Source organism: Drosophila bipectinata, chromosome 3L (genome assembly GCF_030179905.1).
Source record: "Drosophila bipectinata strain 14024-0381.07 chromosome 3L, DbipHiC1v2, whole genome shotgun sequence".
NCBI lineage: Eukaryota > Metazoa > Arthropoda > Insecta > Diptera > Drosophilidae > Drosophila > Drosophila bipectinata.
In genome coordinates, this window is record NC_091738.1 from 10,142,195 (window position 1) to 10,167,419 (window position 25,225).

The window sequence follows — 25,225 nt, forward strand, 5'->3', positions numbered from 1 at the left end:
CACCATTTTGGCCGCACAGCTGTTGTTGTTGTGTTTGTTGTTTTGGCCGGAAAGTGCAGGTGTGGTGACCCACCAAAAAAGCTAAACACGCGGAATAGCGACACTTGGAATGCTCAGTGGCATTATTTTAATCGCACATATGTGCGCACTTCCTAAAAAAAACGACAACGTCACAAGTCGCCAAAAGCCGTATAAAATTAAAATTAAGTAAAATAACAAAAACTATTTGCGGAGAACGACGCGACAGCGACCGGTTCGTACGTTTCCGACAAAAAAAGAAAAAAACTCCGCGGGCCGATATATAAGCTTTTTTAAAATAATAAATTATATCAGCTCTCTCTCGAAAGATCTCTCTTACGCTTACTGGATCTCTCTGTCAACATTGTGCTAGCAACATTTGTTGCCAACGTTTTAAAACATCCATTTCAAAAAAAAACATATTTATATATAAATATGGATAAATAGTTTTAGCTAATTTTAGTTTATAAAAATTAATTACATTTTGTTTTTTATAATATTTCAAAAACAAGCAAGGCAGGTTTAATCTGCTAACTTATGTATATGCATATTAATATTTCTACTTGAGTCTTAAACAAATATATTGTTTGCCTTTTTATTTAATTATGTATTTATTTTATCAAAAATATGTATGTTTAAAACTAAAAACAAAACAAATAGCAACGATAATGTTGTGCAACAAAAGCTGAAAGAGAGTAAAAAATGTTGCTAAGTGCTACAAACGATGTTGCGCCGTCGCATTTCCAAAAACACAAATAAACAATATTTTTAAAAATATCTATGTACATTGAATATATGTATGTATGTATATATTTTATATATACATATCTTTATTTAAGTGTGTTGGAGGGGTGTGACAAACAGAAGCGGATTTGAACTTGAATTCTTAATTAAAATTTGCGCCGTTGGCTTGGACGCTAAGAAATTAATCACATTGTGGCAGTCAAGTAAATTAACACTTTCCGTAGGGAATACTAAATGACACTTATCAAATACTATTACCCTATACTATACCCTAATTCAGGTCATACTCATATGTAGCTTAAATTCGATAAAGTTCAAGGTTGAGATACATTTGTATCTTAATACAGAAATAGACAAAACTATCTGTCCTTGCTTACAATCAAGACTCAAAATTTTAAAACCATTAATCATACATCATTAATTTTTGTGTAAATTTAAAATAGGGTCATCGATCTTTGCCATTACCTTTCATTGATTAAATTAACACAAAGAGTGTTTTTTTTTTTTATTTAAAAAGTAAATGCATTTCGTAGTAACCCCCTGGGTTCCTGGTGGAACTTGTTTAGCGTATTAGCTTGGTCGAATCCACCCCAAAAAATAATTTCTGTTTGCCATTTTGCGATCGTTTATGAGTCACGCGACTCCGACTTTGACCAACGAGTTTGCTTTGGCCGTTTTGTGAGACGGCTGAATTAATTACTGGTCGGCAGAACCAGCCCTAATTGAGTTCGACCGCCTTAGAAGATACATTTAAATGATCCAAACACATCAGATAGATATATATCTATTCAAAATGTATATATTTTGCAACATAATCGTACCGGCAAACATAGTTAATGGATAATTTATGATTGCACAAAAGATCAGGGACAATCTCTTTCAAATTCGCATGCGGAAAACAATGACATCATTTATGAAGGTTTTAATATATTTCCTCCAAGATAAATGCATTATATAGTTGACTTATTTTAAAACATAAATATTTGCGAAAAAAATTTTCTCTAAAAAATAAACAATATATGTATGTACATATAGCAAGTACAGATAGCAAGTAATAATATTTGTTATTTATCTAAAATATTTTATCTTACTTACAAATTCTTTAAAAAAAAATATTTACATATTTTAAATTCCTGATCTCTTAATTTACAAATTTAGAGCACAAATCGTAATCAGTAAGAAGTTTATACATTTTGTTTAAAAGTTTAAATATTTACATACCAAAATATACTATTTTCATCAAACGGACTTTTTATTGCCGTCTTTTAGGCTAAAATCGTTTTTATACAATTAATGGCCAGTTATCTTATCAATTGTTGTAAAGCAATTTGCAGCGTCTTCAAACAACATTTTTTGATAAGATTTTGACAGATTATTTGAACACTTGGCCAGATTATAATTGCCAGCAAGATCAGTTTCTAATAGCCTACGTCTCAAAATGCAAGAAATCTTCGCACGAAAAGTGGCCATTTGTGCTGTTGTTATTGTGATTTTGGCCAGTATTTCAGCTGAGGAAGTTGGCCAAAATGGAGGAGTTTCTGACACAAAGTTACTAAGTTTTTGGGAGAAAATTTTAAACGCTGTGAAGAACTACCCCTGGCAATCTAATAGTATTGAGAAGGAAAGCCCTGAAACTGCTCACAAAAAAAGTGTTTTATGGCAAAGACTTACAATGGCTACGGTTCTTTAAAAGTTTTTAATTCATTCGTAATCTTTTACTTTATTGTTTTTATAAATTTATTAATATTTAATATATAATATATAATATATTATATAAATACAAAAACAATTGAATGTTCGATATCCTCGTTTTATTTTTTCAATTCTGGAAACACTTGACATTTTTCTCCATCTCGCAGTAGCCCGATTTCTGGTCCCAGAATAGACCCTTGGGGCAGGAGGTAAGCACCGGCATGCCCCCGATGCAGATATAGTACTTGCTGCAGTCCTCCGGATGGGGCATATAGCTCTGTTCGATGGAGGGACACGTGAGTGCCGCGTTAACGGCGGCACTGGTCTCGGCCCGCGGAGGAACCGGCACGGTCACCGTAGACACCTCGGTGGTTTCCGGATCCGTGAGCAGCTGCTGGAGAGTGGTGAGTCCACCGGATCCCACAATATAGCAAACGGTTACCGGAGCTCCACTGCTAGGTGTTGTGCTCCCCAAAATAATATCCACCTCCTCCACAGGACCCTCGTCCTTGGGATGCCCGTAGCAAACGGCCTGATCGTTCAACTGACACTCGGACATCTCGTAATTCCACCGGGTGCCACGCCCACACTGGTGACGGTGCAGATGGCCGTAGGCGCAGATGAAGTACAGCCGACAATTGGTGGGATGGGGCAGGAAGTAGGCGCCAAAGTGCCGGCATTCGATGTCCTTTGGATCATACTTCTCCATGGGATTCACTTGCTCCCCACTATTTACATCAACGGCCACGAAAACGGGACGGGGCTTATGGGGCCACCACTGCAGCTCGGAGGTTTCGGCTAGACTACTCTGACCTTGTCCAGAAGAATCACTCTGCCGGCAAATGGTGTTATCTGGGAGATCACAAACCCGACGATCCTCATCGAACTGAAGCCCCTCATCGCAGTACATGAGAGTGGGAATCCGGGAACAGGCAAAGTAACCATTGCAGTCCAGTGGGTGAGCCACCAATTCACCCTCTTCGCGTCCACGACAAATCTAAAAAGTATCGCTTTAAACTATTATAAGGCTTTTAAAATTTTAAAATTTATACTTACGTGAGTGAGATCACCCAGTGGAAGTCGAATTTTCTTCAGCCCCGGATGGTGGTCAACGACATTACCCGCTCCCAGTTGAAAACACAATCCGAGTGCCACCACAAATGCCCAACAGCATTTCATTTTAGTTGCTTTTGTCAACCGATCTAATGTGATATAACCGTATGGATCGAAATATATTCTTGTTAGTGTTTCGCGCTTCTTAGGGGCTCCTCTTTTATAAGGTCGACTCCATGGGTGTGGCTTCTTTCGATCTTAAACGAAAACTTGTGTTCTCAATCTGCGTATCATTTTAAACTAATTTTTACAGATAACGTCCTATAAAAAACATCGGGCAGTTAAGGAATTTAATTTTGATCACTTTGACTCATTACTATAAATAGAAAGTAAATATTTTCAAAATCTAACACTGCCCTAGGATATTTTTTGCTGAGATCCCTTGAAATGGTCTGCAGCGGCATATACAGGGTAAATTAATGTTCTTGGGAGTATCGCCCTAAAATATTATTGGTTTTTTACTCCACCCATCTGCAATAAAATCCACGATTTTAACGTTTAAACGAGTGGAAATCACCATATCAGGCTATATCTTTGTCAAAAATTAACGGATCGCTTTAATATTTCGAAAACGAGTGGAAATGACCATCTGAGTCACCCCGAAGATTGCATTTTCGTCAAAAATCATCGGATTCTTAAGTGGAATGCCTTAAACGATTTGTGGATCGATTCCCCACAAATCTGCACCAAAATCAGGAAACAACATTTTTTTTAGATTTTTTTCTCAAATTTTCTAGGGGGTCCTCTTCAACATTTAGGAAACGAGGGAAAATGACCATCTGGGGCACCTTGAAGGCTATATTTTTGTCAAAAATCATCGGATTCCTAAGTGGAATGCCTTAAACGATTGGTGGATCGATTCTTCACAAATCTGCATCAAAATCCAGGAACAAAATATTTTTTATATTTTTTCTCAAATTTTCTAGGGGGTCCCCTTTAACATTTGTAGCATGCAAGGGAGGGAAAATTTTTCCTATCCTGGCCAATAATTATCCATTGATCGATTCATTGATCGATTTTTTACTCATCTGCATCAACATGTGCAATACATCTCTTTTTATATTTCGATTTTTGTACTTTATGGTGGTTTTTAAAATTTGAAGAATGTATGGAGAAGCCAGTTAAGTCTTTGTCTCTGCCAATAATTTTGCGTTACTTATTTTTTTTTTGATTGCAATACAAATTTTATTTGCGAATTAATAGGAATACTGAATAGTAAATTGTAATATATATAGAATTCAAAAAGTGGTTGCTCATTATCCGTTGTCTAGTTCTATTCCTCTTTCTCCGTGGTAGTGGCCTCTGTGGTGGACTCTTCAGTGCTGGAGGACTCAGCGGTACTGGCGGTGGAATCGCTGGAATCGCTGGAACCCGCATCTGTGGTCGAAGAGCTGCCACTAGCGGTGGCTCCATGGCAGGCACCATAGGTCTCAGTATACGTTTCGAGGTCATTGTCGCTGACGCATCCTTGCCTTTCCTCATTGAAAAACAGTCCCGAATCGCAGTACAGAGAGGTGGCCGCACCGTTCTTGCAATAGTAATAGTTGGTGCAGTTTCCTGAATCCACGGCGTTGACGAACATGTCAGTGGAGTACTGGCAGCGGTTGCAGCCCTTGGTGGGAGTGGCCGCCTGGCGGGTCAGGCACGTGCTCGTAAGCGTATCCCAGTAGTAGCCGTAGGCGCAGTTGTAGGTCTGCCACTGCTGATTCTGGCACTGGTAGTACTGGCTGCAGATCGTGGCGTCGCCCTTGGGCGCGGTGCCGCTCGTGCAGGCGCCAGTGGTGGTGGAGATGAGGGGCTGGTCGGTCACACGTCCGCATACATTATTGGTCGAGTAGTCACAAATTTGCTTCTGCACGTTGAAACTCTGTAATTCAATGAATTTGGAGGAATTGATTCATAAATCTGGGAAATACTCAATTCTTAAGTTTTTTACTCACTGTAGTGTCACCTGAACACTCGCCAGTGCTTGGGTCTGCTTTTCCAGCCGTGCATTTGTACCAGGTCTCGCAATTTTCGGTGGTACCGAACCAAATGTTAGGCGGAACCACATCGCAAAGACTGTTCAGGTTGGGGGTGTCGCTCTCCACCAGATCGGTGGAGCAAGATCCCCAGATGCATTGGCGGCTGGTGGCGTCGAACTTGGTTTTAGCGGGACAGGATCCTGTGCCGACGCTGACGCCATTATTACAGGCATAGTACTTATTGCAGGAGCCGGAGACAGGAGCGAAGGATTCGCCGGTGGTGGCACTGCAAGGACTTTCCAGTCCGTAGAAGCAGTTAGCCTGGCTGGCCGGTTGACAGGCATTCTGCGTGTAGTTGTAGGCATAGCCGGACGTGCAGTTGACCTGAACGGGACCGGTTGACTGACATACGTAGTAGTATTCGCAGGACACAATGCTGCCCAGCTGGGTTCCGGTTGGGACCGAGTTGCAGAATGCCGTCACGTTGTAGTTGCCTTCGAGAAGGCCCTGAGCTAGGGCGCTGGAGCCCATCAGGCAGAGGATCGTCGCCAGAAGGAGTTTGTCTGTCATTGTTATTTGGTAATACCGGGAACCGTTGGTAGAATTGGTATTTGCCAAAGAATGGTAGCCGAAGACTGATATCGAAGTTTTTCCGGCCTTTGGCTTTTATAGGGCTTCGCCTCAAACTTCGCCATCAAGATTGTTAACTTGGCCCAGATAAGCCTGCACAATTCTGAGGAATTATAGGCCAGAGAACATGATTCAATTTTATATTTATGAGATCCAATATACGCCAAGAACATCTTGTCTGGTTGTTAATTTATCAATTTTAATTAAAGTTATATCAGCACAATAACATAATCGCAATGAATTGAAATACCTAGTTACTACAGCTTTTATCGCATTTCCTTGAAAAATACGACAGCAAATTCCCCAAAATAAAAATCATACATATAACTTCATTGACAAGTTTTTAAAAAATCTTTTTAAGGTTTAGCTATTGCTTCCTAATTTATATATCAACTGTTATACAAATATTTTTTGAACAACTATTTTATATTTGTTCTGTAAATAAACAAATGAATTCTAAAAGTATGCTACACTAAAACAATTTAGATATGCCTACGTAATTTTTTGGCTATATCGTAAATATATTGACGTATTTTTTGTTTATCAGGGTTATTTTCACTATAAACCGGGGACTGTAAAGGTATTGTTTTCTTCATAGGGAGTATGTTCTTTTTTCGGGACCTTAAAAAACTTTATAGCTTTTCACTTAAATTAAGAAATAGTTAATCATGATATTTAATTACAAATTTCGTTGCTTCATAAACATGTAAATATATTTGTAAATATATATCCTCAAAAATGCAGTTTAGCTGCTTGACCTATTTTTCGGAGGTGGAAGTGCCAGAAGTGGAGGTTCCAGAAGAGGAAGTTCCAGAAGAGGAAGTTCCAGAAGACGATGTTCCAGAAGAGGAAGTTCCAGTGGAAGTTCCGGTAGAAGAAGTTCCCGAGGACGTTCCAGAAGAAGTTCCCGAGGAAGTTCCAGAAGAAGTTCCCGAGGAAGTACCAGAAGAAGTTCCCGAGGAAGTTCCAGAAGAAGTTCCCGAGGAAGTTCCCGAGGAAGTTCCAGAGGAAGTTCCAGAAGAGGAAGTTCCAGAGGAAGTTCCGGAAGAAGAAGTTCCCGAGGAAGTTCCAGAAGAAGTTCCCGAGGACGTTCCAGAAGAAGTTCCCGAGGAAGTTCCAGATGAAGTTCCCGAGGAAGTTCCAGATGAAGTTCCCGAGGAAGTTCCTGAAGAAGTTCCAGAGGAAGTTCCAGAAGATGTACCTGAAGATGAGCTCCCAGATGTAGAGGTTCCGTTGCTCAATGTTGGATTGCAGCAGAGGAACTGCGGCTCCGTGCCCTGGACACAGCTACCCTGGACCTCGTTGAAGAAGAAGCCCGTGGGACAGGACTCCTCGGCCTGCTCCACGCCGTTGACGCAGTATAGATAGTTGGTGCAATTACTGATTGAATAAGCGTTCACAAAGGACAAGGTGGTGCCCACGCAGCGATCACAATTGTTTCGGGCAGCCGTTCTGGTGACGCACGCCTGGGACACTGTGTCGTAGTAGTATCCAGCGGAGCAGGTCTGCAGTGTGTAGGTCCGGGAGGGATTGCAGAGGTAATACTGGTTGCAGGCGGTGGCTGCTATCTTGCTGCCAACCGTGGTGCAGGTCGTCGGACTAATGATGCCCGTCAGCGAGGGATCGTTCGTCACCTGGGAGCAAGAGGAGATCGTCTTGTAGCCGCAGTTCATCTGCTCCACATTGAAGACATATCCGCTGGGACATGAACCGCTCTTGAGGACGTTGTTCTGGCAAAGGTTCCACGTGGAGCAGCTGGACGGGCTGCCAAAGTAGATTCCGTTTTCGACCAGATTGCACAGGTTGAGGGCGACCGACAGGGTGGAGCTGCTGCCTGAGTTGGAGATAGACTCCGTGCAGGGATAGTTGTTGGAATAGGCACAGGCCATGGTCGTGGGATTAAAGTTCTCGCCAGCGGGGCAGCTGCCCTGCACGGGACCGGAGGCGCCGCAGTAGTAGTAGCCGCCACAGGTGGTGGGGGACGGAGCAAAGGTGCCCACCGCCTTGCCCAGGCAGGGATTACTGGCACTGGTGCATGTGCTCGGTACGGTGCTGACGCACTGCTGGGCATTCTTGTCGAAGTACAGCCCGCTGCCGCAGGACATCTGAGTGACGACCGATCCCTGGCACTGGTAGTAGGTGGTGCAGTCTGTCTGGCTGGCCACCAAGACGCCATCGGTCACCAGCATACACAGGGCGGTGGTGTTCACATTGGCGTAGGCTGGAGCAGCACAAGCAATCAGCAGTGCCAAGCCGGCAATATAGTTTCCTTTGCCACCTATTCGAATAAAGAATAAGGATATAGATTAGGGTTTCCTAATTTCATTCCCAAAAACCAACCCATTCTTTTTAGTTGTATATTTTCGTGGCTCCTCGTTGAATACTGTTCCTGAGTGATGGTCATTCTGGGGCTTTTATGCCCGAATCGGTAGGACTTTATCTTCCAATTTGGTTGGGCGTCCCATTTGATCGACGACATGTCAGGGCAGTGGACTCGATTTTTGATATATCGGAGTTCCCTGAAAAAGAATCTCATTTAGTTTTTTTTTTTTGCATGATCGATGGCTTTTGTTGTGACAGCCAGAAAACAATAGAACAGATTCGTAAAAAATTAAATAATATAAGTGGTTTCAAGGGCCTGTGATTCATGGTTTTATTTAAATAACAAATGTAAGCCCAATTCCTAGAAGTCGATCCTTTAAAGAGATTATAAATTTTTATAAAATAAACTAGACATTACTTGATTAGATTACAGAACTGTTTTACTAAAAAAAAGTCCCCATTTCTATGAAAAAAAATATTAGTGCTCCAACTAAAGTAAATCTGACCAGAAAGCCCATAACATTAAAGTTAAACCAAATTAAATTAATATAATCTAAGATTCTAAGAGAGAAGATTCTAGAAATCGCAAATATCCACAAAAATAGAGCAGCCCCATTATCAGGCGTATTTTTAAACCAACTGGTTAGCAGTAACTAAAAATACCACAGGCCCTAACAATTTTCTATTCCCAAGATAACCAAATCGCCACAAACTTCCGTTGAAAGCACTTATTAACACATTAAGTAAGTTTTAATTATTTTCAAGCTATGACACGAGTGTCCAATGTGCGAGAAGCAAAAAAAATAGATCAATGAGGCAAATTTTATAAACAAATTTATCAATTTTAGCCACTGACGACAGTTCTGGCTCAAAGTTAAGGCTCCAAAATTTATGGACCTTTCCGAAATGGCCAAGAAACCGCTAAAGGCGAGTGTTGGGTCGGTTGAGGTATTTAATGCCAAAGTTGCTTGCATTTAGATAGGACGTTCTTTTTATTCATTAAGAGCCGTTAAGAGTTTTTTTTTTATAAATTTATTATTTTTCAAATCGGCCAGATGTGTAAGTATTCAGGATAAACATAAAGTCTCCTCCTACATAGTCTTCCATTTTCAGATTCCAAGCTTCTCGTTCTATTTGGACTCGCCTTAGTCCCAGGACTGGAGGCTTTGGGGACCTTCGATCCAAATGTCATCTGCGGCCTTGTGGTGAACGGCACCAAGATGAACGATCCTCGGGCCTGCAACGCCTGGATTCAGTGCATCGACGGCACACCAGTTAGTGGCACTTGCAGCTCGGGATTTTTTTACGACCGTGAGAGCGAGCAGTGCCTCGCCTCCGACACGGTAAAGTGTGTGTCCAGTGATCCGTGTGCCGCGTTGGCCAATGGATTCACCGCCGATCCGTACTCCTGCAACGGATACTACTACTGCGTGAACGGCAAGGGAAATCATGGAGCCTGCAGTCCGGGAATGAACTACAGCCCCGGTACAGAGGACTGCATTCGTAATTTTCCGTGCGCAGCCAAGATGGATCCGGACAGTATATGCAACATCCTGCCAGACGGCGTATTCATCAAGGATTCGACCAACTGCAACGGCTGGCAGATGTGCTGGAACGGCCAGGTCCTGAACGGCACGTGTCCGGGCACCTTTTACTTCAGCGCCTCAGCGGCGGAATGCGTTTATCCAAAGGACGAGGTGTGCGCCTTCACCCCGGCTCCGGTGATCGCTGACGAGGGCGTGTGCCCCCAAGCCGGAGTGTTTGTGTCGGACAATAGCACTTGCAACGGCTATTATTACTGCCGGGAATTGGCCGATGGTGAGATGTCCTTGGAGCATGGCGTGTGTTCGGACGGGAGGTTCTTCGTAGCCACAGACGGTGGTGCCTGTGTGCCCCGGTCGAAGGTGAAGTGCGACTTTGATCGGTGCGTGGGTCTGGGCAACTCCACGATCCAGCTGGCCAACGAATCGGACGACGGCTGCCGAGGATATTCTCTTTGCCAGGATGGGAGTGTCATCGGACAGGGCACCTGCCCGCAGGACGAGTACTTTGACGAGCTGAGTCAGCGGTGCACCACCCAGGTGATATCTTATCCCGCCTGCCAGCTATCATCCGGCACCACCGTGCCCCCGGAGGCGGAGCCAACGGTCTGAGTGATGACATATACGGTCTCGTGAGTTCCCTAACGCAATCGTTTTTAATTAGACACTTAGGTTTTTCGGCTGCTACAATAAATAATACCTAAGTGCCCTCCTTATCAATAACGCAATAACGATTAAGTGATCTTGCCGAGTGGCTTAGATTTCCGTGAACCGATTGGCCGAAACGCCGAGCACAGCGTTTTTACTCCATGCCGATAGTTGGAGCCATGATGTCATGCCGGAGAGAGTGGAGAACCCATTCAGGTGTACGAAGGTCTATATTGACTGATAAAGGCACATTAACAGCTGGGGAAAAAAACCGCAACATGCCAATAAAAGTTTTGCACGGAAAAATACTAAAAAGAATTTAACTAGAAAGTATATAAAAACATTATTATTTAAAAAGGAATTACATTAAATTGTACAATTTTAAGATATTTAATAAATATATTTTATACAAATATATTATTCTTTTCTTTCTTCCAACTATCTGAAGTCTTTTATTAAAAAGTTGAAATCATTATATCAATCATCCGCCATGTGGAACCAAAAAAGAACCATTCCTTTAGAAATCGCGGAAACAACCAAATCTCTTGACTAAATAAAAGAATCTTTTCAGGTCCTATCTGAAATCTTTGCGGAATTCTCCGAACTAAACTGTTCGGCGCTGGGGTACTCTTTTAATTAAAACTGATAACATTTGGGGCCCTCGAACTGTCAAGAAAACAGATTGCCAAAAGGAAACAAAAAATATCGGGTTTTTGCCGCGTTTTTTGATAGCAAATACCAACTCCGTCTGACAAGAATTTTATCGCCCATCTTCTCCATTTTTCTAATGAACATTTCCGTTTCAATATTTCAAAAACGTCAAGGCAACAAAATATAACTCTGTTGACCTCCAATATTTTCGTTAAAATCTAGGCATTGCAAGGAATCCACTTTATTGGTATTATAATTTTAGTTTTATGAAAGTTTTTAAGTAGTTCTTTATAAGTTTGGAATACAATGGAATATTTTGGAAATATTTTTATAAAAGTACATTATTTCCATCACCCGCCAAGAAGTATATATTCTCGTAACATGCAATGCATTTGACCTCCACCAAGAATTGGTTTGATTTATTAGGGATTGATATTGGAATTGAAGATGCGAAGGCGTCTGGACTACGGAATGGGAGTCTGGATCGGGAACCTATGCCTCTGTCGTGTCCGAGACCTGGGCCGAGCAGGCGATGTAGTTAAAGTTCGTCAGGCTGCATCCCTGGCTTCGCTCGTCGAAGTAGTAGCCGCTGGGGCAGTGACCCATGCTGACGGTCAGTCCGTTGGAGCAACGGCCGTAGGCCTGGCAGTTACCATCCACGTTCACGTAGGACATGTTGGTGCCGATGCATCTGTCCAGGCGGCAGCGGACGTTCATGCGGTCGCGGCAGGACAATTTTTCAGAATCGAAGTACTGGCCCAGGGGGCAGCTCATGTGCTTCGGCTCCGTGTCGTGCTTGTCGGCGACGGGCTCGCCACAGATGTAGTAGTTCGAGCAGGACTCCTCGTCGGCGAAGTATCCAACACGGGCGGATCCGGTGGCCTCATCCAGGCAGAAGGTGTTCTCCGGTTCCGGCAAGACGGCTCCCTCAAAGCACTCTGCCGCATCCATATCGACGCATCGGCCCCTGGCCGAGTCGTAGGCCATCTGGGCGGGGCAGGAGCGCTCGTGGAGGATATCATCGTCGCACTCGTAGTACTGGACGCACTGCTTTGGATGGGCCAGCCTAGTGCCGTTGGTCAGGGCCCGACAGGTGGGACTGGCTGTCTTTGTCTGGGTCTCGGGGCATGTGTATTGGTTTTGGTAGACGCAAGAGCGGGAGATCGGATGGAATATCAGCTCGTTGGGGCAGTTGGCCTTGATTTGCTTGCGGTTCTTGCACAGAATATAGCCGCGGCATGTCCTGCTGGTGGGATCCATCACAAAGGAACCGTCTGTTTCATTGGCGCACACGTTGGCTGGTTCCGTGGCCACATTCTTGTACGGACAGCTGACAGAAGCCGCGTTGGCGCAACGTCCTGTCGTCTTGTTGTAATAGAGACCCGAAGCACATGTACCCTGCTCAAAGACACTGAAATTTCCTGCGCAGGACACCCAGTTGTCGCAGGTGTTGGGGCGCAGGAAGTTGGTTCCCAAAGGCAGCAGGCCGCACATGTCGGACACCTCCAAATACTCAAAGTCCTCGATCACGCTGCCCAAGGCGCTGGCCACAAACAGCAGCGACAGGATTCCGCTGGCTAAAAAATAAATATTTAGTTTTAAATCCTTTAGCTAAAGATATGGGGCTTTACGTATATTCCAAGTAGGATTCTTTTGGTCTTGAAAGAAGCTATCAAATAGTTACCTCGCTTCATCGTGTTCATCGTGTGTCTAAATGGTATCCTTGGTCCTGGAACGTAATGGTGCGATCTTTGGATGACAGCAACCAGAACCTAACTGATACTGCAACAGCGAAAGCAGCCTCCCTTAAATATGCAAAGATCATTCCGCTGCGAAAAAACAATTTCCAAAATGCACACGCTATCTGGAATCAGAAATTGGAAGATAGCGCTCCCTGACTGATTTCTCGATATGTACGATGTACGATATTGGGGCCGCATGTAAATTACACGGCAATCACACCGCCATTGTCTAATTCGCAGAAGAACAGACTCTTGGGAAAAATGTTGAATGGTGATATCGAGGCATCGATCAATGGACCCCCCCTCTCGAGGTGATAGGAATATTGCAGGTGTACGCGACAATGACATTGACAAAAAATTATTGGTCTCGATTAGGTCTGGCGGGGGACCTTGTCTTCGATCGAATTCCCTGATTTATTCACATTTCAGTGAGTTATGCGTCACTTACCTATACTTATTTTTGTAAATTAAAAATCAATTATTTTGAACTTATATTCTAAGCTTTTCAAAGGAAAAGGAATGCTTTTTTAAAGTTATCGCGACCTTAAAAAGATAAACAAAAATGTTATATCTGAAGATTGACGTCAGCTTTTTCGAATATTCTAGTAGCTGATAACATTTAGATATCATTTAAAAACAAGCTTTTATTTAAATTAAGCTCATTTCTAATTAATGGTACAGAAATAATGTTTCTGGAAAAAATCGAAGATAAAATCTGCAAAAATGATATTATTTTATTATATTTTTCTATCCTTGTGATAATTAATTGAAATGAATCCACTTTCAAAACATCTTTTTATTTATTAAGATTTTAACTAGCACTGTCATACATGTACATTTTAGAGAAATCTCGAAACCTCCATGTTGTTTATATCCTGTACCTTTAGCCCAGAGTTACCCAATCCCTTAATAAATAAAAACAAAAGTGAATAAATTTCATTCGGCATTTCATATGTGGATAGGTACATGTTTTAAGGTATAAGAGCAATTGATATAGTTGGAAACAAATTAGTTAGTCAAATTAACTTCCTCTGTGCAAACCGTATAATTGAGGGTGCCACTGGTGCAAATGCTGTGCACCTCATCGAAATAGGGATCGGCGGCGGGGCAATTAGCCGTGGTTCCCTTGGCGCAATATGTGTAAGTACCACATTTGGAGTTCACAGTGGCCATGAATGTGGCAGCCACATTTCCGCACCGATTGTAGGGGCATGCATAGGCTGCAGGCGACACACATTGTCCGGCCTTTGGATTGAAGTGGGTGCCAGTTTTGCAAGAGTTCCAAACTCCAACTGATTCCTTAGTTGCACAGTAATAGTAACCATAACAGGTGGCACCGTCGGAAACAAATTTGTAAGTTACAGTTTCCTCAGATGTTGATAAGTCTTTTGCAGCAGCCCATCCATTTGCGCAAGTTTTTGCGCCACTCAGGTCTCCAACCGTAAACTGATCATCGGTGGTGGAACCACTGTTTGAGGAATCGCATGTGTTTTTCGGTTCGCAATTTCCAGTTTGCAGGTTATAATAGCCCGAAGCACACGTGCCAGATGTACCGACGCCCTTACTACATGAGATATATTGTCCACAGTGTTTCGGATCACCAACAAAGATATCGTTCAGCATGTACTGGCAAATGGAGTCCTGAGGGCATGTGGGCCCCCAGACGCACGCTGGTCCACTGGCCGAAAACACAGAACCGGTGGTACAGCTAAAAACTTGACTATTTCCCTTTCCATCGCAGTTATAGTACTGGTTGCAATTGTCCGGATCGGCCACATACATTGGTGAGGTGGCGAGCTGGCAAGTTGACACTGGATTGCTCTTGCACACCGTCTGGTTGGACCAGTTGCAGATTCCCAATTGGGCGTTGTAGGTTTGATTTGGAGAACAATTTCCCCACGCGACCAGATTCTGGCCTTGACAGAAGCCCCAGCCGGTACAATCGTTCGGATTACCCACGTATCCTTTACCCGACCACTGAGCGCACATTTGCTCCATCGTGTAGGCGGCGTAGGCCTGGGAAGCCATCAGTAGGCCAGCGGCCAGGACACATATCCTCAAATTAAAAGCTGCAGTGGAAAATTTTAAAAATTAATTATATCTCATAAGTAGTTCATTTAAAAAGAAATAAATAAACGTATTTCTGTTTCAAGAAACGGGTTAGTTAATTTAGTTAAGAACCTCGAAGTGTGGACTTTTAAACTTTAAGACCTTTTTAACAAAAAATCTTAATTTTGCTTCTTATAATTTAAATTAAAATTCACTGAAAGCACTCCTTTTTTTAAAATATTTTTGGACGCCATTTGAAGAATGTATAGAAGAGAACCATCGATATATTGCTTCGTTTTGTGCCAAAAAAAACATATATTTTGAAAATTAAAATGATTTAAAACTGAATTCCAATGATGAGGTCAACCTACCTCCCATCGCGGTTTGGTAATCACTTATTCGCACCGTTTCGATTCCGTTACTAACCCATTCAATGGCAGGCTCTGTGTTTTTATAGTTCTTAACCCATCCCCGAGCACCACCGGAGGAGGGTCTTAATTAAAAAATTGTCTGCCAGATAAGCCAGATGCCGCCGCCAGAAAACGCGTTAGTATCGCAATTAAAATTCAACTCCCCCGAAAGCGATAAGATTCTGGGGTATCTCGGTAAAACCACACACCTTTCATCCTTTTGGGGGTTTGCTTTGATTAGCTCTCCTTGTCGAAAGCCTCGGACGTCGAAAGTTAAACTAGCGGACCCGGCCAAAGTGGACCGTCTTATAAGCCCCAAACGAAACCTGGTCAGCCGACCTGGCCGTGTATATATAACTTCGTAAAGATATCTCAATGTTTTTTTTTTTTTGACATGACAGCCCTGGCAGAAACTCGGATTATCAGCTACTGATTGCTAGCGCCTTTGTCTATAATGGTTTTTTAATTAAACAGCGGCAAAGGAATGTCACGGTTCTTATTGATCGCTCAATTGTGTTTTCAACTCATATCTCGTTATTCAGTAAACACGCAATTATACGCAAAAACATCTCCCTCTATCCTTTCCCTCTAGTTTTCTGGGTACTTGAAATAATTAAGTTAAGGATTTAGTTACAAGGGTTTCCACATACTTATTATTTTATTATACCATAATTATTAACATATGTATTTGGAACTAAAAAGGCTATTTTAAACAGATAATTTTTTAGGTTTCTAGGATTCTAGGATTGGCAATGATTCTGCCATGATCCTAACAACATTTTTTATATTATTAATATTATTATTATTATTTATATTATTATATTATTAAGTATTTGAAAAGTTTATTATTTTTATTATTTTTAAAACATAATAAAATACATTTTTAATTATTTCATTTAAGTATTTTACATTTAACATAGCCCCGATTTTATTTCTTTTTAACATAGCCCCGAAAAGTTAGCTAAACCCATTTAAAAAAAATGCCTAAAAATATGCTTTTTTAACTAATTTCCAATGCATGATATCCTTTATCTTGAGACTAATTCATTAATCAGTTGTAACTATATTTTAACTCTCTACATTTAATTTTACAACTATCATGTCTTTTAATTATTATTTTATGTATTATGTAATTGGTATGCTTTCTATTTATGGTGTCTTTCTTTATTTTATTTTTATAATTTTATTTTTAAATATTTTTAAAAAATATTCCAATTTTAAATCTTTTTTTGATTGTTTAGTTTATGAATGAAACCATTTGGTTTCTGTTATTAATTCCCTTTATTCAAAAAAATGTATTATCTTATCTCGTTTTATTGTTGGGTTATGGATTAGAAACTTTCAATTGCCAAATATTTATTAATATTTTTATTTAAAGGAATGTTACCTTATAGCTATACCCATTATGAACTTTATAAAATATTTTATAGTTTATGGAAAATACTTTAAATTATACTTATACTTAAATTAATACTTATGAAAATTATTTATAATAAAGACTTTTTTGTGTTCAAGGATGACAACTGTTTGTAGCTCTAATGAAATATAAATCAATTTCGAGAGTATTTCGAAAGAGTTTAAATATTTATAATACTGAAGGCATTTTATTTTTACCATACACACTCCTGCCAATTAAAAAAAGCCCGGTTATCACCATTAATATGGACTCTCGATCCGATAGGCACTCATAAAAGTAATCACACCCGGCAAGAGTTATTAGTTTGCCGCAAGTTGAGCTGTCGATCGCATCGTTTATTGCCATGAAAAGTGGGTAGACTTAGTCGGTTTATTCTTGAGTCAGAAAAATTAATTTTACTTTAAACATTTTTATAGACTTTGGAACTGTTATTGGCCCAGCAGCGGCACTGGTATTGTTGCTGCTGCAATCTTTCGGTCCTGTGAGTGCACGCGACGAGGATATTTGCCGTTTATTTTCCAACAATACTGTCATCCGGGATCCGGAATCCTGCAGCAAGTCCATCACCTGCATCGATTTTGTGAGTCATTATAGCACCTGCTCCGGCGACACTGCATTCTTTAATAAGGACACCGGAAAGTGCGTGAAGAGCTTGTCGGATGAGTCCAGTTGCTCCATTTCGTGCTCCCAATCGGCCACCCAGTTTTTGGCCGATCCCAAGTCCTGCTATGGCTACTACTATTGCCAGGATCAGGAGACGGCCTTGTACGGCACATGCCCGCAAAACACTCATTTCAATGCCACCACCCAGACCTGCACCCGCCAGCACGAATCGGCCTGCACCACCAGCAGCTTTGAGTATTGCTATATTGTGAAGGATGGAGTGAATTTCGACAATCGCCAGGGATGTGACCAGTACCATGTCTGTAGCAAAGGTAGCCTCCAATCTAAGACCTGCTCAGGCCAGTATTATCAGGCCAGCGCGGGAGAATGTCAGAACAAGGCCCTGGTCGAATGCGAAGCCCATCCCTTGCCCAAGGACGTTTGCGGCACGGTGAAAAGTCCGAAAGCGAATAAATTCGTTACCGATGGAGCCACCTGCCGGGGCTACTTCTACTGTGCCAAGCAACAGGACGGTACGCCGGACGCCAATCCCCAGTGGAACCAGTGCCCCGAGGACCGCTTCTTTGATGCAAAAACCGAGTCTTGCCGTCTAGCCAATCAAGTAACCTGCGCCGCAGATCGTTGCGATGGTCGCACCCTCGATTTTGTGGTCAGCTCCTCCAAAGGATGCCGTAGTTATTTACGCTGTTCGAATGGGGTCACCCTGGATGAGAAGTCCTGCGGAAACTTATTCTTTGACGAGGAGAAGGGTTCCTGTGTCCAGCAGATCACTACCTATCCCGTGTGTGCCTAGTAGCCAAGTAAATAAAAATCAACCAGCAATGTGAAATGATATTGATCTTTTTAATTGAGAAAGGGTTTTTAACGAACGCTGATAGCATTTCCCTATTTTTTATAAATCATGCACCACAATTCTATTTGTTCTAGACTGTTTTCCAAGTAGTAGAACTACCCAGAATCAAACACTGTCTATCACCATGAAAACTTTTCCGTCAGGTGTTCTAAGCCAATTTATTTTAGCCATCATAAATGATAATCAGTGTCTTATTTGTAGAACCCAATCAATGTTTTTCGAAAACTCTGATTTTTCCCAAAAACGACATTAAAATGGTAGCTCGCTTTATCATTTTGCCATATTTACGGTCTAGTTGTGACTTGTGACTGCTGATAAGCGATTAATATTTTTATTGTTCAATTAATTAGGAACCAATCAAGAGTTAAGAGCTCATTAACTAGTTATACCTTCTACTCACATCTGCTGAATCAAAAGACAAACGTCAGAAGTGGACAGGAAAGTCCATTGCTGGGCATTATTATGCTGGCGGATGCCCTGATTTAAATCACAGAATATTAAACACTTGAGGAAGCTTACGTAGTATTGCACAATGTCGATAAGATTTGCAGGCATTGGGGCAATAAAGCGCCATTATCAGCTAAAACGGTAGCCAGTTAATATAAACTTTAACCATTCAAGAAACTCTATTTAGTCTGGAGCAATTAGTTCCCGAGGCCACATCAAACAACGCGATCGGTTCTGCAGTAAATTTAACCAATTTCCCCAAACAATCAGCCATGATGAGTAAGTTTTATCAAATGGGTTTTTACACTAAAAGACAATGAAAGCCCTAAGTGGAATACAGAAACATTTAATACGTTTTTTTAATGTTTTTAACATGTTTTTTTCAATGCTTTTTAAATCATAAAACTAATCTTTAGCCCTCTGTTTACGTCTTGGAAACAATTCTTATCTTTGAAAATCTATAATTCATAAATTAACTTCAAGAGGGTGATATTATAGTAATCAGCCAGATTAATATTAATATTATATGATTTATTTATTTATTATTTTGTAGAATCCAAACATATTTATATTTTTTTGGTGGTGTTGGCGTGTCTTGCCAATTTCTCGGCTGCCGCATCTGCCGGAGACTACGAGGAGCTTTGCCGACTATTTAAAAATGGTACTCTTATTCGTAAGCCCGGTACTTGTAACCAGTATATCGAGTGCTATGATGGTGAGGGGACCCTGCAGACCTGTCCATCCGACCAGTCGTTTGACTCCAGCAAGTCACAGTGCGTGGAAAAACTGGAAAATAGTCACCTATATTGCGGCAATCGGTGCGAGGGAAAGGACGGAGTCTGGGTATCGGATCCCACGGAGTGCCACAAGTACTTCTATTGTAACGATGGAGTTTCATTGGCGGGCATGTGTCCAGTGAACCAGCATTTCAACGAGACCTCGCAGAGTTGTATGCATGGACAGGACTCTATTTGCGTCGATGTGAACAACATTTGCGAGGTAAGTGATTCAAAAGTACCACTAGGTAATCCAACCAAATGGCCTCATATTTCTAGATCCTGCCCGATAAGACGAAATTCCGCAAGGAAGACGATTGCGCTGGCTACTATGAATGTAAAAGTGGAGTGCACGTTGAAAACACCTGCATCACGGACAAGAGTCGTAAATATTTCGACGTAGAGAGCGGCAACTGCGTGGAGCCCAACAAGGTCGATTGCACCGCCCACTCCACGCAGAAGGTTTGCTCTGCCAGCAAAACGACGGTTTTCAAGTCCGACGGTGCCACTTGCCGCGGATACTTCCTGTGCAAGGCTCTGGAAATTGTGGAGGATCTGGAACCCATCTGGCTGCAGTGCCCCGAGGGCTATTTCTTTGACGAGGACCGTCAGGTGTGCGGCAAAGCTAATACAGTGGTCTGCACCCACAACAGGTGCGACGGCCGCGGCACAAGCCTGGTGGCCAGTAGCAGCAACAACTGCCACAACTACATCCGCTGTGTTGACAACAAGGAGGTGGAGGAGGAGACCTGCCATTTTGACCATTTCTTCGACGAGGAAATCTCAGCCTGCAGCTCCAAGATCATTTATGATAAGTGCTGTGATGGTCGGGATTGAGGTGGGGATTAATTATTAATCCTTAAATAAAATTGCAAAAATTAATCCAAGACTTAAGTTTGTGTAGCTTATTAAGCCTATTCGCCAAAAAACATGTTATTAAAGTTGGAAAATACGCATCTTATCATTGATAGGTTTTAAAAATAGACAAGCCGGTTTTTTTGCCAATCCAAAACAAAAGCTTGCCAAATTGATTGTACCTTCTAAATTTAGGAAATGTCATATTATCTAACCATATATGTACCTCCAGCAATTATCAAAAGCAATTAGTCTCGAATGGGTAAAGTTTATCTATAAGCTTGTTCCTATTATCATGACTCTTTTTAAATGGCAGTTTAGAATCATATGAATTGGATTCTAGAATTGCTAAGCTAAGCTGTGTTTTACACAATTTAAATAATCTAAATATTAAAACAATTTCTCTTAACGGTTAGAAAAGTTGGTATTTGAATTATGCTTGGCAGTGTGACCAGCTTTTAAAGAAAAGTTCATTCTCTTTATACCGGTAGTTATCGGTAATGTGTGTAATCGATTTCCGATAGAAAGAATAAAATGTTTATATTTTCGGCTACTTTAAAATAATAAAAAAGAGAAAAAAAGAGAAATCTATAAATCGAACTTAATTTTGGGAAAATGATTGCGAATTAAATGATTTAAAGATCCAACGCTAAAATTATAGCTCCATAAAAAGGCTATATGTGGCGGGGAAATGTCTAAGCTAGCAACACTGTTCATTTCCCCCCAGCTGATTGAAAATTTGTAATAGAGTAGGAAAATATTTGTAGAAAACTAACGTAAAATGAAAAGCATCGCTTGTGGCAGTTAAATCAACTACCGAATTAAAACACTCTGTATCAAGGATTCGAGTGGGATATTTCACAGTCGAAGCAGAAAATCGAGTACCAAAAATTCCTGGCGGGCGTATCAGAAGCGTGAGTATCCTTTAAAATAAAATGGATTGTGCAAAAATCTAGCGAACGGAATGTGATCAAAAAGACAACCATTTTCAAAACCAGTTTAAACGATCAAAAAAATCGCCAGCTATGTTATTGCTGTACAACAAAAAAAAGAATTACCGGGCAATGTTGCGCTTAGACAAGTTTTCCATTCAATTCTATAGATGGCGCCACCACAAATGCCGATTTTGATAAAAGCGGCATTAAAATGGAAATTATTCCACTATCTTTCTTCTATTTCTATTTTAGATCACAAGTTTCTGGTTGGATAGTGATGAAGCCCACCCAAACCGGGGGAAGTGGCTCCAAGATGTCCGAGCCGATCGAGTATGTGACGCTGATAAGCGACGATTCCGACGGCGAGCCCTTGCCAAAACGAAATGCTCCTCCACCAGGCACCACCTCAACCGCTGCGAAGCAAAAGCCGGTGCCGGACGACGACTCTAACGATGCGACGCCCAGCAGCACCGCCACCGGGGACGAGCGGCGCACCAGTAGACGCAACAGGCCCAAGGTGGACTACAGCAACCGACAAAGTGGCACTGTTGAGAATGCCACTAATGAAAAGTCAAACACAGCAACTGTAACCGGCAAAGATCAGGTCGATCGCCGCAGTCAGAATCAAACGCAGGCCCGAAAGTCGGATGCCATTCCCACGAGTGCCTCGGGGCAAGCGGCAGCTAATCCCCGACCGTCGCAGAATGGCGACTCCAAGGAACGGGACGTTGGCACGCCCACTGTCCTATCCGGCCAGGAGGGCGCCGTCTTTCAGTCCCGACTGCCCTTTAGCAAGATGACGCCCAATGAGGAGGCCTGTTTTCCGGACATTAGTAGGTCTGGTATTCTGGGCCACCGGGTGTTTCTCAATATTCGAAACAGTTTGCTGCACATGTGGGTGGACAATCCGAAGGTGCAGCTCAGTTACGAAAATGCCATGAAGGCGCTGCCGCCACCCTTTGACAGCGAACCCAGTCTGGTGAGGCGAGTACATTCGTTTCTGGAGCGGCACGGCTTCATAAACTTTGGAATCTTCAAACGGCAGCGGCCCATTCCCACCAAGAAGCTGGGCAAGGTGATTGTGATCGGTGCAGGAATCTCAGGACTGGCCGTGGCTCAGCAGCTGCAGCAGTTCGGCATGGATGTGATTGTGCTGGAGGCGAGGGATCGTGTTGGCGGACGGATCGCCACGTTTCGCAAAAACAGCTACATCGCTGACTTGGGCGCCATGGTTGTGACCGGTGTCTACGGCAATCCAATGACCATCTTGAGCAAACAGATCGGCATGGACCTGGTGCCCATCCAGCAGACCTGTCCGCTCTACGGACCGGACGGAAAGCCCGTGGCCAAGGAGAAGGACGATGTTATCGAACGGGAATTCAATCGGCTATTGGAGTCTGCTAGCTATCTATCCCACCGCCTGGACTTCAACTACGCTGGTAATTGCCCGGTGTCGCTGGGAGATGCACTCGAGTGGATCATCAGCATGCAGGAGATGCAGGTGATGAACAAGCGTGCCGTGCACATGCAGGAGATCATTGCAGCCCAAACGAAAATAATCGAGCACCGACAACGGCTGAAGAGCGTCAAACAGAACATTGCCAACTTGAAGAGCGAGCACCAAGCCTTGCTCAAACAGCGCCTGCCCAAGGGAACAGCTAACGTTGCGACCTATGCGCGCCAAGAGTTCAACAAAAGGAATACCCAGATCAAGCTGGAGGACACGATCAAGCTCTACGGTGAGCTCCACGAAGAGGACAAGCGGTTAGAGGCCAAGCTGCGCGAACTGGAACAGAACCGACCCAGGTAACAAAACTCTAGAATGTCGTCTCCACACGATTAAGCTACAAAATTCTTTCTTTCAGCGATGTGTATCTCTCCTCCCGCGATCGACTCATTCTGGACTGGCATTTTGCCAACCTCGAGTTTGCCAATGCCACCCGACTGAACAACCTGTCGCTGAAGCACTGGGACCAGGACGACGACTTTGAGTTCATAGGCCATCACACCACCGTCCGCAATGGGTATTCCTGTGTACCAGTGGCGCTAACCGAAAACCTGGACATTCGCGTCAACAGCGCCGTCAAGGAGATTAAATATGGAACTCAGGGTGTTGAGGTCGTGGCCGAAAATCTTAAAACCTCCAACTCACTGATGTCCTACAAAGCGGATCTGGTCGTGTGTACTCTAACCCTGGGAGTTTTGAAGTTGGCGGTGGCTCACGAGGAATCGCAGCAGAGCAATACGGTTAAATTCGATCCTCCACTGCCCGATTGGAAGCAACAGGCTATCCGGCGGTTAGGGTTTGGTAATCTCAACAAGGTTGTCCTCTGCTTTGATCGCATTTTCTGGGACCCGAACGCGAATCTCTTTGGGCACGTCGGCAGTACCACCTCCAGCCGCGGTAAGCATCGACATTATGGACACAAAATAGTGATTTTATTATTAAACTATAACTTTAATTATTTCAGGAGAAATGTTTCTATTTTGGAGCATAAGTTCTTCGCCGGTGCTTTTAGCTTTGGTGGCTGGAATGGCCGCCAATATCGTGGAGAGTGTAACGGACGACATCATCATTGGAAGATGCATGTCCGTGCTGAAGAACATCTTTGGCAACACCTCAGTACCGCAGCCCAAGGAGACGGTGGTCACACGATGGCGCAGCGATCCGTGGGCGCGGGGCTCTTACAGCTACGTCTCCGTGGGTTCCTCCGGCAGTGACTACGATCTGCTAGCGGCGCCAGTGATTCCGCCAACATGCAAGGAGCCGGAGGGACTGCCACGCTTGTTTTTCGCCGGCGAGCACACGATAAGAAATTATCCGGCAACGGTACACGGTGCCTATTTGAGTGGCTTGCGGGAAGCGGGACGCATCGCTGACTACTATCTGGGGTATCCGGAAGGCACGCCTCCCGACATCGGTTACTCGGTAGCCGAGGCGGCCAATTCCGTATCGGTTGGCAATGTTGTGAAGTTGCGCGACCTCTCGCCCAATCTCTCCGACTCGCCGTCGTCCAAGAAGTCCGAGGAGAATTCAAATTCAAACACTGCCGACTCCGCGGAGCTACAGTAATCGTGGAGGACACGGGCTCTTTGTGTTCAGAGCTAAGCTAGACTTTATGTATATACCTAAGACTTTTCCAGCGCATATGGACTACGATAGTTTAGTATAGAAACCATTATTTTATTTAAACCACATCTACAAATTAAGAGAAAAAGGGAATCAACGACACCGAATTAATCATATATATTAATTTTTATTTAAAGTAAATCTTCAGCCTATTACCTTGAGTTATGTAACTTATTTAAGCCATTCGAAAGTTAAAGAAATTGGAAGAAATCTTCTAGACACACACAATTTGCTCAATTGTAACAACAAAACAATATTTATTCTTCATTTTTATATTAGATTATTTTTATGTAATGCAATTATTCTACAATTTGTTATATATTATTCATATTTTTTCTAATATAAGGTTTTAAAAAAAAAAAGTATCTAAAATTTAATATTCAAGCCAACAGTTTGTAATTTTAATGCGAATCTCTCTAAGAGCGAAAAAGTATAATTGTAATTTAATTTTATTAAATAAATTAAAAGTTTTAATAAATAGAATACTATAAAAAAATTAAAAATTAAGTAAAAAATTGTGTTTCATCGTGTAATATAAACAAGTTTTGTATTGTAGAAATTTAAAATAAAATGTAACGAAATTTAAAGTAATTATGGGTCTATCATACCCCTCGAGGGGAGCATAAAAGAAAGCGAAACTCTATTTTGGGTCTCTCGGGCAGTT

The 25,225-nt window shown here is 42.4% G+C and overlaps 11 protein-coding genes across 12 annotated transcripts in view; 5 read left to right on the forward strand and 6 right to left on the reverse strand.

Moving 5' to 3' along the window:
* LOC108130175 (rho guanine nucleotide exchange factor 5) overlaps positions 1-279 on the reverse strand; it is a 42,238-nt gene extending 41,959 nt beyond the window's left edge. Inside the window, exon 1 of one of the 2 annotated variants that reach the window (XM_070279564.1) lies at positions 74-279. The gene's annotated coding sequence lies outside the window, so the exon portion shown is untranslated. Of the gene's footprint in view, positions 1-3 lie in introns of both variants that reach the window. The other variant, XM_070279565.1, reaches the window with a different exon arrangement.
* A 1,882-nt stretch (positions 280-2,161) lies between these two features.
* LOC108130148 (uncharacterized) lies at positions 2,162-2,520 on the forward strand. The gene has a single exon (XM_017248492.3). The coding sequence runs from the start codon at positions 2,201-2,203 to the stop codon at positions 2,450-2,452; it is 252 nt and encodes an 83-aa protein (XP_017103981.2). The 5' UTR covers positions 2,162-2,200; the 3' UTR covers positions 2,453-2,520.
* A 59-nt stretch (positions 2,521-2,579) lies between these two features.
* On the reverse strand, positions 2,580-3,634 carry obst-F (obstructor-F). The gene is made up of 2 exons (XM_017248470.2): positions 3,511-3,634; positions 2,580-3,451 (listed from the first exon to the last, which is right to left on the reverse strand). The coding sequence occupies exons 1-2, from the start codon at positions 3,631-3,633 to the stop codon at positions 2,582-2,584; spliced, it is 993 nt and encodes a 330-aa protein (XP_017103959.2). The 5' UTR covers position 3,634; the 3' UTR covers positions 2,580-2,581.
* Positions 3,635-4,778: 1,144 nt separating this feature from the next.
* On the reverse strand, positions 4,779-6,158 carry LOC108130122 (peritrophin-48). Its single transcript, XM_017248462.3, has 2 exons — positions 5,508-6,158; positions 4,779-5,434 (listed from the first exon to the last, which is right to left on the reverse strand). The coding sequence occupies exons 1-2, from the start codon at positions 6,099-6,101 to the stop codon at positions 4,841-4,843; spliced, it is 1,188 nt and encodes a 395-aa protein (XP_017103951.2). The 5' UTR covers positions 6,102-6,158; the 3' UTR covers positions 4,779-4,840.
* A 553-nt stretch (positions 6,159-6,711) lies between these two features.
* LOC108130118 (peritrophin-48) lies at positions 6,712-8,447 on the reverse strand. The gene has a single exon (XM_017248458.3). The coding sequence runs from the start codon at positions 8,348-8,350 to the stop codon at positions 6,920-6,922; it is 1,431 nt and encodes a 476-aa protein (XP_017103947.3). The 5' UTR covers positions 8,351-8,447; the 3' UTR covers positions 6,712-6,919.
* A 1,041-nt stretch (positions 8,448-9,488) lies between these two features.
* LOC108130125 (peritrophin-48) lies at positions 9,489-10,982 on the forward strand. The gene is made up of 2 exons (XM_017248467.3): positions 9,489-9,542; positions 9,597-10,982. Exons 1-2 carry the CDS (start codon positions 9,539-9,541, stop codon positions 10,634-10,636), a joined length of 1,044 nt encoding a protein of 347 aa, XP_017103956.2. The 5' UTR covers positions 9,489-9,538; the 3' UTR covers positions 10,637-10,982.
* A 723-nt stretch (positions 10,983-11,705) lies between these two features.
* On the reverse strand, positions 11,706-13,119 carry LOC108130123 (peritrophin-48). Its single transcript, XM_017248464.3, has 2 exons — positions 13,008-13,119; positions 11,706-12,900 (listed from the first exon to the last, which is right to left on the reverse strand). Exons 1-2 carry the CDS (start codon positions 13,024-13,026, stop codon positions 11,816-11,818), a joined length of 1,104 nt encoding a protein of 367 aa, XP_017103953.2. The 5' UTR covers positions 13,027-13,119; the 3' UTR covers positions 11,706-11,815.
* Positions 13,120-14,073: 954 nt separating this feature from the next.
* On the reverse strand, positions 14,074-15,595 carry LOC108130124 (peritrophin-44). Its single transcript, XM_017248465.3, has 2 exons — positions 15,486-15,595; positions 14,074-15,134 (listed from the first exon to the last, which is right to left on the reverse strand). Exons 1-2 carry the CDS (start codon positions 15,490-15,492, stop codon positions 14,074-14,076), a joined length of 1,068 nt encoding a protein of 355 aa, XP_017103954.2. The 5' UTR covers positions 15,493-15,595.
* A 1,650-nt stretch (positions 15,596-17,245) lies between these two features.
* Positions 17,246-18,380, forward strand: LOC108130127 (peritrophin-44). The gene is made up of 2 exons (XM_017248469.3): positions 17,246-17,291; positions 17,358-18,380. The coding sequence occupies exons 1-2, from the start codon at positions 17,285-17,287 to the stop codon at positions 18,356-18,358; spliced, it is 1,008 nt and encodes a 335-aa protein (XP_017103958.2). The 5' UTR covers positions 17,246-17,284; the 3' UTR covers positions 18,359-18,380.
* Positions 18,381-18,860: 480 nt separating this feature from the next.
* Positions 18,861-20,513, forward strand: LOC108130126 (peritrophin-44). Its single transcript, XM_017248468.3, has 3 exons — positions 18,861-19,144; positions 19,419-19,864; positions 19,921-20,513. Exons 1-3 carry the CDS (start codon positions 19,138-19,140, stop codon positions 20,476-20,478), a joined length of 1,011 nt encoding a protein of 336 aa, XP_017103957.2. The 5' UTR covers positions 18,861-19,137; the 3' UTR covers positions 20,479-20,513.
* A 671-nt stretch (positions 20,514-21,184) lies between these two features.
* Positions 21,185-25,152, forward strand: Su(var)3-3 (lysine-specific histone demethylase Su(var)3-3). The gene is made up of 4 exons (XM_017248453.3): positions 21,185-21,410; positions 21,684-23,237; positions 23,297-23,835; positions 23,903-25,152. Exons 2-4 carry the CDS (start codon positions 21,709-21,711, stop codon positions 24,502-24,504), a joined length of 2,670 nt encoding a protein of 889 aa, XP_017103942.2. The 5' UTR covers positions 21,185-21,410; positions 21,684-21,708; the 3' UTR covers positions 24,505-25,152.
* The last annotated feature ends 73 nt before the right edge of the window (positions 25,153-25,225 follow it).